General features: G+C 47.3%; 1 protein-coding gene across 2 annotated transcripts in view; it reads right to left on the reverse strand.

Moving 5' to 3' along the window:
* The window catches only part of RB1 (RB transcriptional corepressor 1), a 483,267-nt gene that overhangs the window by 403,026 nt on the left and 66,685 nt on the right, over positions 1 to 13,556 (reverse strand). The window contains exon 7 of one of the 2 annotated variants that reach the window (XM_029602867.1): positions 12,406 to 12,516. The exons of the other annotated variant lie outside the window; for it this stretch is intronic. Within the exon in view, the coding sequence (XP_029458727.1) occupies positions 12,406 to 12,516 (111 nt within the window). The remainder of the gene's footprint in view (positions 1 to 12,405; positions 12,517 to 13,556) is intronic. 2 annotated transcript variants of the gene reach the window in all.

Here is a 13,556-nt window from a genome sequence, read left to right on the forward strand (position 1 = left end):
CACAATTATCAGTTTTGTAAACTACATACAGTAATCAGCTTCAAATTATAAAGCAATTATGATACTGGGCACAACCAATCAGTTATAGAATAATTACTACAATATGTAGGGAAGGATGGACGCAGTGGATCAACATTCCAGCCATCTGTGTGGTAAATAAACCCCTTGCAGACCAGAAAAGTATTAGAAGTCATCTCATCAAGCCCCTCTATAGCTGGTAGCACCTATCCCATAAGAACATAAGAAATTGCCATGCTGGGTCAGACCAAGGGTCCATCAAGCCCAGCAGCCTGTTTCCAACAGAGGCCAAACCAGGCAAGTCTCCAAACACCAAGAAGATCCTTTGCTACTGATGCCAGTAATAGCAGAGGACATTCTCTAAGTCAACTTAATTATTAGCAGTTAATGGGCTTCTCCTCCAAGAACTTATCCAAACCCGGCTACACTAACTGCACTAACCACATCCTCTGGCAACAAATTCCAGAGCTTAATTGTGCATTGAGTGAAAAAGAATTTTCTCTGATTAGTCTTAAATGTGCTACTTGCTAACTCATGGAATGCCCCCTAGTGCTTCTATTATTCGAAAGTGTAAATAACTGATTCACATCTACTCGTTCAAGACCTCTCATGATTTTAAAGACCTCTATCATATCCCCCCTCAGCCGTCTCTTCTCCAAGCTGAACAGCCCTATCCTCTTCAGCCTTTCCTCATAGGGGAGCTATTTCATCCCCTTTATCATTTTGGTTGCCCTTCTCTGTACCTTCTCCTGCTACACCAGGGTGATTTTTCCAACTGGGAGACCTTTCTGATCCAAGGCAGCACTGGGGCTGCCAGACTGGATTTGGGACTTGGCTATGATGTCCCTGAAGGTCTCATCAATGTACCTCTGTCTGCCTCAGCTCCTCCAAGTCTGACACTCTAGCCTCCAGAGATCGAACTTGTTCCCTGACAGCTAGGAGCTCTTTGCACTGAGTGCACACATACAATCTCTCACCGGCGGGTAAAAAATCATACATGTGACACTCAATGCAAAAGACTGGAAAGACCCCCTCTTGATGCTGGACTGCTGCCTTCATCTTAATTTTGTTGAGTTCCTATTTAAATCATGGCATCATGTTTAACATTCCATGCTTAATTTTACTGGTAACAAAAATATATTTTAAAAAGCTTAATCAGACCAAAGAAGAGGCTTTTGATAGTCAGGCTGGCCCTATGGCAGTGTTGCATGCTGCTGTATGGGAGACCTGGAGTTCCTAGGGAAGGGAGCAGTACCAGTCATTGTGCAACAGCAACACCCAACAGCCAGACTAGGGGTGTATGCATACCAGGTTCCAGAGGCTTCTGGCCAATGACTGTGATTGCTGAGCTAGATGGGAAGGGGTAGAGGGTAAAACAGGGAAAGCCCCTGAATAGTTATGAATATAGTAACATAGTAACGACAGCAGAAAAAGACCAAATGGTCCATCCAGTCTGCCCAGCAAGCTCCTCACAGCAGTAAATGCCGCTCCGTGCAGGTTACTCCATATTTATGTTTAAGGGTACCAACTGTCACTCCGTGCAGGTTACCCTCAGGCCCACTACCCCCATGCTTTTTTTTCCATTCTTTCCCATCCTCTAGCCTTTAGTGATCCACAGTGTTTATTTCATGCCCCTTTGAAGTCCTTCATGGTTTTAGTCTTCATCACTTCCTCTGGAAGGTCATTCCAGGCATCCACCACCCTCTCCGTGAAGAAATATTTTCTGACATTGGTTCTAAGTCTTCCTCCCTGGAGTTTCAAATCGTGATCCCTAGTTCTACTAAACTGTTTCCTATGGAAAAGGTCTGTTTGTTGACCATGGATCATTAAAACCTTTCAAGTATCTGAAGGTCTGTATCATATCACCCCTGCTCCTCCTCTCCTCCAGGGTATACATATATTCAGGTTCTTCAACTTCTCCTCATAAGGCATTCAATGGAGACCACCTACCATTTTGGTCGCCCTTCTCTGGACTGCCTCCATCCTGTCTCTGTCCCTTTTGAGTTGGTCTCCAGAACTGGACACAGTACTCCAGGTGAGGCCTCACCAAAGACCTATACAAGGGAATTATCACTTCCCTTTACTTACTAGATATTCCTCTCTATATTCAGCCCAGCCCTGGCTTTAGCATTCACCCTGTCGCATTGCTTTGTTGATTTCAGGTCATTAGACACTATCACACCAAGGTCTCTCTCCTGTTCTGTGCACATCAGTCCTTCACCCCCCCAACGCATATAGTTCTTTCGGATTACCACACTCCAGATGCATGACTCTGCACTTCTTGGCATTGAATTTCAGCTGCCATATCTTTGACCACTCTTCCAGCTTCCTTAAATCCCGTCTCATTCTCTCTATTCCTTCTGGCGTGTCCACTCTGTTGCAGATCTTAGTATCATCCACAATCACTCACAAAGATGTTAAACAGAACCGGTCCCAACACCGATCCCTGTGGCACTCCATTTAACACCATTCTCTCTTCAAAGTAGGCTCCATTTATCATTACACTTTGTCTTCTATCAGTCAACCAGTTTGTAATTCATGCCACCACCTTGGAGCTCACCCCCAAGCTTCTCATTTTGTTGATGAGTCTTCTATGTGGGACCGTATCAAAACCTTTACTAAAATCCAAGTAAATTACATCTAGCACTCTTCCCTAATCTAGCTCTCTAATCACCCAAAGAAATCAATCAGATTTGTCTGACAGGACCTTCCTTTGGTGAAACCATGCTGTCTCGGGTCCAGCAATCCTCCTGACTGTAGATAATTCACTGTCCTTTCCTTCAGCAGAGTCTCCATTAATTTTCCCGCCACCAAGGTAATGCTAATCTGCCTGTAGTTTCCAGCCTCTTCTCTGCTCCCACTCTTGTGTAGCAGTCACTAGGCACCACACCCTTATCCAGGGATCTATTGAACAGGTCACACAGCGGACCCGCCAGCACATCTCTGAGCTCCCCCAGTATTCTGGGATGAACCTCATCAGGCCCCAAGTTTTGTCCACTTTCAGTTTTCCTAGCTCTTCCCATACATTCTCTTCCATAAATGGAGCTTCGTCTATTCCACCTCCTTCTACAGTTATGTTAAGTGACGGTCCTTCTCCAGGGTCTTCCTTTGTGAACACTGAACTGAAGTATTTGTTTAGTATTTCTACCATTTCTTCATCTCTCTCCACCCATTGATCCTTATCACCATTCAATTTCACTATACCACTATGACCTTTCTCCTATCTCTGATGTATCTGAAAATGTTGTTATTTATTTATTTATTTAAAGAATTTTTATATACCGGGGCACGTAGCAAAACATCACCTCGGTTCACAGTGTAACATAACATAGCAAATAGCTTTACAATGAATATAAATAACGGTTCACAATATAAAATGATATAATAGCAGGCTTTACAATAGATTATTGGAGTACTATTATTGGAGTTGTGTCACCTCATTTTACCTCCTTGGCAATCCTTTCCTCTGCCTGACTTTTTGCTTTCTTGATTACTTTTTTCGTCTCCCTCAGTTTCACCAGATAACCCTCCCTGTGTTCCACTTTTTGGGATCCTTTATATTTCTTAAAAGCTGCTTCTTTTGCTTTTATCAGCTACCTCCTTTGTGAACCAGATTGGTTTCTTATTTCTCTTACTTTTGTTTACTTTTCTAACATATAGATTTGTTGCTTTTGTAATTGCTCCTTTTAAGTTTGGCCCACTGTTCCACCTCTCCCATTTTCTTCCCAGTCTTCAAGTTCCACCTCCAGGAATTTTTCCATTTCGGCAAAGTCTGCATTTTTGAACTGCAAAACACGGGTCTTCCTGTTTAATGATCACTGGTGCTGAGGTGGGCACCCACCCAGGCATTAGAGACATTATCTCCATTAGTGAGCACTATGTTGAGTATAACTCCCTCCCTTGTGGGTTCCATTACCATTTATTTGAAAGAGCCCTTTGCAGAGCATCCACTATCTCTCTACTTCTGTTAGATTCCACAGAAGGGATTCTCCAATCCACATCCGGCAGATTAAAATCTTCAACAATCAATATATCTCCCTTCCTGCCCACCTTTTGTATGTCTTCTATCAGCTCTCTGTCTAGTTCTTCTGTTTGAGTCAGAGACCTGTAAACCACTCTGGTAAAAATGGATGCATCATCCGCTTTTTTTTTTTTTTTTTTTTTTTTTTTAGGACAGCCCATAATGCTTCTTTTCTCTACCCCCAAATTCTTGCAGTTCAATTGCTTGGATGTTGATTTTGACATAAAGAGCTACTCCTCCCCCTTGCTGTCCTCTCTGTCCTTCCTTAAGTTATAACCCGGTATGGCCGTATCCCAATCATGAGATTCCGTGAACCATGTCTCCGTAATAGCGACAACTTCCAAGTCCGCCTCCACCATTAAGGCTTGCATGTCTGGGATTTTATTGCCCAGACTGTGAGCATTAGTGCTCATAGTACTCCAGTTTTGATTGATCTGATTAGTGCTTTTCTTAGGCTTGGTTTTTGCCTTATTCAGCTGACCTTTGTTATCCCCTTCATCCTTCTTTGTTATTGTATTTGTTTTTGTTGTTCGGGGTGATGCTCCATTCTCCTCCTGCCACACCCATTTAGTTTAAATGACTTATGGCATAGGATTTGAATTTATCCCTTAGTATCCTTTTTCATGCCACAGACAGATGTAGGCCATCTTGGACATAGAGACCTATTCTATTCCACAAATTGCCTTAGCCTCCAATATATCCAAAACTTTGTTCCTTGCACCAAATTTTGAGCCATGTATTGAATTTATGTATATTGCTTAGTCTCTATTTCCTCTTTCCATGAACAGGTAAGACTTCTGAAAAGGCAATAGTCTTTGCCATGTGACCAATCTGTTTTACCAGAGACTGGAAGTCTCTCTGTACCACTTGGATGCTGTTTCTAGCAAGGTCATTGGTTCCCAGATGGATGATAATATCAACTTCAAAGTCCTTGCCTTCTTCTTTGAGTGCATTGACTATTTGAATAGCGTTTTTACCGGCCAAAGATCCCAGAAAGCTTTTGACTATAGTGTTCCCCTTGAATGAAGGCTTATGGTAAGGCTGGCCAATTCTGGTTCTCAAGAGCCACAAACAGGCCTGGTTTTCAGGACATCCACAATCAATATGCTTAAGATAGACTTGAATACACTACTTCCATTGCATTCAACTCTCTCGCATGCATATTCACTGTGGATATCCTGAAAACCAGGCCCGTTTGTGGCTCTTAAGGAGTTGAGTTGGCCACCCCTGGCCTATAGCATTGTAGCCCCAATAGAGGCTGGTTCTAATTTAACTGGAAGCCTAAAAAAGCAGGAGGAAACTGACATGCCAAATAAAACCCAAAGTTCCACACAATATAATCTAGAATTTGTGTACTCAGGTGCAAGCGCCTATGTAAATCCAGAAAAGCAGAGTTGCTTACCTGTAACAGGTGTTTTTCTAGGATAGCAGGATGTTAGTCCTCACACATGAGTGACATCATCAGATAGAGACCAACACGGAAAACTTCTGTCAAAGTTTCTAGAACTTTGACTGACACACTGAGCATGCCCTAATCCACATGTCCATGCAGAGTCCCTCTTCAGTCTCGTAACATAGAATTACAAAAAAATAAAATAACATAGGAGAAACCCAACTCTGCAGGGTGGTGGGTGGGTTTCATGAGAACTAACATTCTGCTGTCCTAGGAGAATACTTGTTACAGGTAAGCAACTCTGCTTTCTCCTAGGACAAGCAGGATGATAGTCCTCACACATGGGTAAATCCCTAGCTACAGGCTCCCCGAAAATGAAAAAGACCAAACAGATACCTAACACGTGCCAATGTGCACAACAGTGGTGCTGTTAGTGACATAGGGAGATAGCCTGAACCTGAAAAAAGGGCCATAGGCAGGAAGAGTTGGGTTTAGAGCAGAAAGATTCCTGAGGACGAACTGGCCAAATCTGTCACATTGGCCATTCTTATCCAGACAACAGTGAGAGGCAAACGTGTGAAGGGAATTCCACATCGCAGCCCTGCAGATCTCCTCCACAGGCACAGCCTTAAGTATGCCACCAAAGTCGCCATGGCTCAGATGGAATGAGCCTCGACATAAACCCCAAGATGCAGCCCCGCCTGCGCATAATAGAACAAGATGCAGTCCGCGAAGCAATTGGACAGTGTCCGCTTACCAACAGCAACTCCCAATCTATTTTTGTCAAAAGAGACTAAGAGTTGCGTGGATTGCCTATGACTTTCTGTCTGGTCCAGATAGAAGTTTAAAGCCCCCTTGCAATCCAGACTGTGCAGGGCTTGCTCATCTTGGTGCTAGTTAGACTTGGGAAAAATGATCAGCAGGACCACAGACTGGTTAAGATGGAACTCTGTCACCGCCTTGGGGAGGAACTTAGGATGCGTCCGGAGAACCACCTGGTCATGAAAAAACTTTGTGTATATCACCAGCGCCTGAAACTCGCTGCCTCTGTGCGCTGAAGTGACCACCACCAAAAATATGACCTTCCAGGTCAGGAGTTTCAAGTCACAGGAGCTCAGCAGTAAGAAAGGAACCTTCATCACCTGTGCCAACACCACGTTGAGGTCCAGGGACACAGCGGGAGGCTTCAGGGGAGGTTTTAACTGAAGCAGGCCATGCATGAAGTGACTCACCAAAGGTTGCACGGATATTGTCGAGCCATCCACACCCTGATGGTAAGCTCCGATTGCGCTCAAGTGCACCCTAACAGAGTTAGTTTTTAACCCAGCTTCCAAGAGATACAAGAGGTAATCAAGCAGCTTGTGAATGGAGCAAGAAAAAGGATCTAGTCCACGTTGCTCACACCACACAAAACCTCTTCCACGTTAGACCATAAGACTTCCTAGTAGAAGGCTTTCTGGAAGCCACCAGAACCCAAGAGACAGCATCCGAGTGGTCAAGGGGCTGCAGAATCAGTCTCTCAACATCCAGGCCATGAGAGAAAGGGCCTGGAGGTTGGGATGCCGCAGCTTGCCCTGATCCTGCGTGATAAGATCCAGGGAAGTTTCCAGGTTGATTGGCTCCTGGAGGGAGAAATCCCGCAGGAGTGAGAACCAGACCTGCTTTGGCCAATGTGGGGCCACCAGGATCATGGTCCCCCGGTCCTAGCAAAGCTTCAAGAGAGTCTGTCACTAGCAGGATCAGAGGATATGCATTCAGCAGGCCCTGGCTCCAGCTGCGGGCAAAGGCATCCGAGGCTGGGGCATTGTCTGCTCCATACAGAGAACAGAACTGCGCTACTTTGCTGTTGCAGGGGGATGCAAACAGATCCATGTCTGGGGTGCCCCAAAGACGGAAGATCCAGTTCATCACCAACTGGTTGAAGGACCACTTATGGGGCTGGAACGCTCAACTGAGCCGGTCCACTATTACACTGTTCATTCTGGCCAAGTACATGACTCAGAGCAGCATGCCTTGGGACAAGGCCCAGGACCAGATCTGAACCGCCTCCTGGCACAAGAGAAATTATCTCGGGCCCCCCTGCTTGTTGATATACCATATCGCAACCTGTTTGTCAGTCTGGATCAGGACCATCTTGCTGCCCAATCGATCCCTGAAAGCCTAGAGGGTGTACCTGATTGCTCAGAGCTCCGGGAAATTGATCTGGCATTGAGCTTCCTAGGAGGACCACAGGTCTTGAGCGTGGAGCCCCTCCACAGGGGCTCCCCACTGCAGATGAGAGGCATCTGTGGTGAGCACAACCTGCCCAGGGGGAGACAAACGAAACCCTGCGCTCCAAGTTGGAGAGGAACCCCCACTAGGACAGAGAGTCCCTGAAAGACCGCGTAACCTGGATTCAAACCCTGAGGCTCTGAGTGGCCTGATGCCAGTAAGACCTCAGAATCCACTGGGGTCTGTGCATATGCGAGCGTGCAAGGGGAGTGACATGGACAGTAGCAGCCATGTGCCCCAGCAGCCTCAACATCTGCCTGGCGGAGACTCACTAGCTCTGCTGCACCACCCCCGCCAGGGACGCCAGAGAAGCGCCCTGTTATGGGGTAGAAAGACCTTTGCCTGTGTCGTGTCCAGAAAGGCTCCGATGAGCTCTAGCTGCATCGGACTCAAGTCAGACCTCAGGTAGTTGCTAACGAACCCCAAAGACTCAACAACCAGACTGTCTGGCTCAGGAACTGCGTTGCCCCCAGCTGGGTAGCAATTTTGACTAGCAGTCATCCAGATAAGGGAAAACCTGCACGCCCAACCTGCGAAGGTGTGCCCCCACCACGGCTAGACACTTGGTGAAGACCGGGGGTGCAGAGGCCAGGTCGAACGGAAACACCCTGTACTGAAAATGGCAATGGCCCACCACAAACCAGAGATATTTATTGTGACTCCGGAAGATCTCAATGTGAGTATAAGAGTCTTTTAAATCGAGGAAGCATAGCCAGTCTCCTTTTTGTAAGAGAGGAATCAGGGTGCCCAGAGAGACTAATCTTGAACCTTTCTTTTTTAGAAGCCTGTTCAAAGCCCTGAGATCTAGGATAGGACGAAGTCCCCCAGTTTTCTTTTGAATCAGAAAATACCAGGATTAGAACCCCTGTCCCACATGTCCTGAGGGAACAAGCTTGACCGCCCTGGCTGTTATGAGAGCAGAGAGCTCTTCTAAAAGGGTCTCTTGACACACTGATGGTCCCCAAAAAGGGCTCGTAGGAGATTCACCCAGTAACCCCCTGCCACACTATGGACAGAATCCACTTGTTGAAGATGATCACTGGCCACCAATCCACAAAGAATCATAGCCAACCTCCGACACGGGGTCCCATGGCACAGGGATGGGTGGCTGGCTCCTGCTCCCTCCCCACCAGTCAAAACCCCATAGCGGGGCTTGGCCGGGGAGCTGGCTGTGGCTTGGGTGCTCTCTGCTGCCCGGAACAGCCCCAACAGCTCACTCTCTGTGGGTAGGAGAGAAATGCAGGCGGGTAATATTTCCGCTGATAGAAAGATAGGTGCAACCCTTGCCACATTGACCTCCTGGCCGAAGATGGCAGATCAGAGGTTCTGGTGGAAAGATGCTGGAGGGTCTCATGTTGGTCTCACAACTGACCCACTGCACCCCGCATCCCTTATCGCCAAATGTTTCTCGCCAGTGCATGGCAAGTCGGCGAGCCTCTCTTGAACCTCCAGCCGAGGTCAGAGGCCCAAGCAAAGCCATTCGGTGGGTGCCAAAACCAGCTGCCAGATCTCTTGCTGCCGTTTCAAAGACATTGCACGTGGAGCATACCTCATGCTTCCCGCATTCGAGGCCCTGACACATAACCACCAGTAAAGCATCCTGCTGTTGCTGAGGCAGATGGTCGGCCACCTCCTGAACCTGCTTCCAAAGGTTGTGGGAATACTGCGTCATATAGAGCCGGTAGGAAGCTATGCGGGCTATCAGCATGGTACCCTGTGTTCTCTCCACAGGGGAGCCAAGCAATGGGTCCAGGAGCGCTTGGCCTTCTTCAGCACAGACTCAACATAGACTGATAGGTGGGGGAGCTGACGCTTTTCAAAACCGGTAGCAGGCTGGACCAGGTATACCCCGTCTGCCTTCCTATTTATAGGCAGAACCATGAGGGGGTGCTCAAATGCTGAGAAGCAGCTTCTTGAAAATGTCATGGTTTGAGACCACTTCCTTCGGGGTATCCACAAACTGGAGGACCTCTAGCATCTTGTACCGGGCGTCCTCTTCTGTCAGCAACTGGAATGGAATGGCTTCTGCCATGGCCCACACAAAAGTAGCAAAGGTTAGGTCCTCGGATGGGTACCTCAGCCGTTCCTCCAGGGGAGGCGGGTCCAAAGGAAGGCCCTCAGAATCCTCCAAGGAGGAATCGGAGGTTTCACCGCCCCAGGGGTCATAAGGGGCATTGTCCTCACTGAAATGAGCTGGGGACAAAGGCCCAGGTCCGCCCCGAGGTTGAGGCATCATGGGCACCAACAGCCCCGCAGGCAAACTCGGTAGGGCTGACTGAGGAGCGGGAAGGCGCAGCAGCACCGCCGGCCTCGAAGGGCCTTCCTCATTTGAGGAGCCATGAACCAGGACAGCATCGGGCTGAGGAAGCCATGGTGTCCTCCGTTGCATCGATGAACCCTGGGGGCATTGGAGCCAGCTGAGTCAGGAGGATGCCGAGGAGGATATCAAGGCACTCCAACAGCAGCTTCAGCAAGGAGGCCACATTCATGGGCAACGGCAGAGCCACCAGCTTAGTTCCCCACAGGACTCAATCCACTGTCAATTGTACCTGGCGCTCCAGCTCCTCCTTGAAGGTCGCCGATGCCAGGACCGGCTGGGCGGGAGGAGGCGCGGTGCGATCCTCCTCAGAGCCTCGAGGGAAGTCTACACCCAACACCTGAATTGGTGGGGACTGCCTGGGAGCCCCGGTATCGATGGAGGGTATAACCTCCTCAACCTTGGAGGTGCTTCGGGGGCATCATGGTAAGAACTAGTGCCAGTCCAAGCCCAGTTCCATGCGCCAATGGCGACTGATGTCGATGTTTCCTCAATTTCCCATAGTGCTCGGCCTGGTCTTTCCCCGACACCGAGATGGACAGGTGAAGATCCAGACATCCTGAACCTCGAGGAGACCGAAGCAGCCCGATCCCCAGTCCCCCTCTCCTCCTGAGTGACCGGTACTGGGCCGGAAGGCAAGGGATCGGCGCCCATCGATTCCCATAATCCTTTGGAGTCGAGGACACAGACACCGATGTAGAGGATTTGGACTGCTTGGGCCCGAAAATCTTCTCCATTTTGCCCAGCGGGCATGCCGGCCCTTGGAAGTCATCTGGTCACACAGATGGCACCCCCGAACATCATGGGACGCCCCCAGGCAAAGGATGCACACATCGTGTGGATCCGTAACGGACATCATCCAAGGACACTGGGAGCACAGACGAAAACCCGAAAATGCCATACGCAACAAAATAACAAGGCTGGCAAACAGTCAATAGCCAGCGGGCCCCAAAGGACACCACTATTGGGAACTGACCGCACAAAAGGAACTTCGCGTGCCACTAGACTGACTGAAGGCAGCAGAAACTGTAGAGGGACCTGGCATGGGAAAAGTCTCAAAATGATCAAAAACTCAAAGTTTTCAAAGAAAGAGAGCTCAAGCTCCAAGACCGCGCGATGACAGCTTCAAGAAAATAAAGCGAGACTTAGGAGGGACCCCGCATGGACACGTGGATTAGGGCTTGCTGAGCATGCTCAGTATACCAGTCAAAGTTCTAGAAACTTTGACAGAAGTTTTCCTTGCCAGGCTCCATCTAATGTCGTCACCCATGTGTGAGGAATACCATCCTGCTTGCCCTAGGAGAATAAATACTCTTGGTTACTTTGTTTACACCCACCCCATTCTCCTGAAAATCTGATGTCGATTTGATGAGAAACCAAAATGTTATTAAATGGCAGAAATGCATGCACATACTCATGGAATGCATGCATTCCTTCCCCAAAATACCCTTCTCATGATTCTCAGTCCCCCTAACGTGTCCTTAAAATCTGATGGGGATTGTATGCAAAACAAAAGGAGATGTGGATGTGCATGCAGAATATGTGCATCCAGAAAACAACACCCATTGTCTGACTCCTCTTGCCCCACCCCCCCAACTCCACCCAACACCCCAAAGATTTGGTGAATGTTATTAGTGGGGAATAGACACAGACAGGGTGATCACAGAAACATCCATTCCCTTGGAAAGCAAGATATAAAAATGTTAGTTTTGTTTAACCTATAAACTTGTCAAGAACAATACAGTCTTTAGAATGAGCCATTCTAGAAGTCCTAATGCTCCTGGAAAGAAGAGGACTCTTTGCCGGCTGTGTTGATTACTTTTACTGGTCCAGCTTCAAAAGTATCTAAAGAGAAAGCCGAACACGATTCCTTGAGACCACACAAGTCACTTCACCACAAAAGCTTGTGAAAGACTTCCTCTTTGGATAATGCTTAGGCTGGTCCAAGAAAAGTTACCACAGCCTGAAAAGTGTCCTGTTTCAAATAAGCTGGCATTTTCCCCAGTTATTTCTCCTTTCTTTTTATTTTATAAAGATTCAAATACTCTGCTACACGTGTGATATAATGTTGATACTCTGTTGAGAAATGATTTCAATGAGCTTGCTGTTTTATACATAACCAGGTTTTTCCGCTAACTTGGAGGTGAGAGGATTGACAGCAGTGTTTTGAGTCAAACTTTTGTTTGAGAAAGTATAACACAACATAAGTTCAGATGAAAGCGAAGAGTACAAGAAACCGTGTGGACTCCACCCAGGGGGAAAAAACACCGCGAAGCCTGCAATGAAGTCATGCTCCATTCTATTTAGTGCCCTGCTATTTTTAACCCTTTTAAGATTTCAGGACTTTTTGACCTTTCAATGAGAAGTATAGAACGCAATCCTTACTGTAGGGTTCCTTGAGCACAGCAGGGGGTGACAGTTTGATAAAGTACTCAAAGACACAAAGCAACAGCTGGAATGAGATCACCAGGTCATCTTCCATCTGTAACACTTTTCCTGAAAATGTCAAAGGGAAGCAGTGAGTCCAAACTTGTGATTTTAATCTAATGCTCTCCAGAACAGAACACACACACACACACACACACACAAAAGAGCCAGTTAAGCAGCGATAACATGTGCAAATGCATTAAATGGCAATTTAAAGATTTAACAGGCAGTTAAAAAAAAAAAAACAACTTGTCATTGCTATTTTGAAATAATGTGCACAATATGCAATTATTGCAAACCTTCACATATTTCCCCACATGCAAACCAGGCACAATAATGAGCTGTCGCATACAAATACGTGCAAAGCAGCTCAATGTCGTGCCAAATAGTGCAAGCTGCAAAAACACTGTGTGTTGCGCTTCTCCAGGAAAGTTAAAGATGCCTGGCTGTGTTCCTAGCTGTGATCTTAAACAGTCCTGTAGACTTCCCCATGCTAAATATGTCTGGTAGCCTTCCCAGACCACCTCACGTTATCCCATAAGGGGACAGAAGCGATGTCCACTCACACCCACCACACTGGCGGTGCACTCCAAAATGGCATTGGCTGATTGCAGGCCTTTTTTCCCCCCGTGTGTGTGGGGCAAACAAAAGCCAAGGGTCAGCTGGCACTATTTTCAAAGACGGTGTCGGTGGGGCAGTAGCAAGTGGGGATCACTTGTCTCCTTTATTTATTTATTTGGTTATTTATCTGCTCTTTTCAGAAATGCTCAGCATTATATGGCAATGTAAAACAAACACAAATCACAAACAATCTAATTATGGGCCAAGATGGAGCTGGCGGGAGGGGGCAGTCTGTACGGGCACTCTGAGCTATTTTGAATGAGGATGTTGAGGCTTAATCACAGGGCGCCCTTTGAAATATATTCAAGCTAGGTGAGTGGGTGGGAAGCCAGTTCGCCTCAAAGGTCACCAAGAAACTTTGGCAGGGGGAATGCTACAGGGCCTTGTAATGCCTTTAAGTTTGCAGCCAAGGGCTGTGGATCAAGCATTGTACCTAGCCACAATCACACACTTTGTTGGCTGCAGCAACACATGCTCGCAGCCCAGGG

Source organism: Rhinatrema bivittatum, chromosome 5, assembly GCF_901001135.1.
Source record: "Rhinatrema bivittatum chromosome 5, aRhiBiv1.1, whole genome shotgun sequence".
NCBI classification, from domain to species: Eukaryota; Metazoa; Chordata; class Amphibia; order Gymnophiona; family Rhinatrematidae; genus Rhinatrema; species Rhinatrema bivittatum.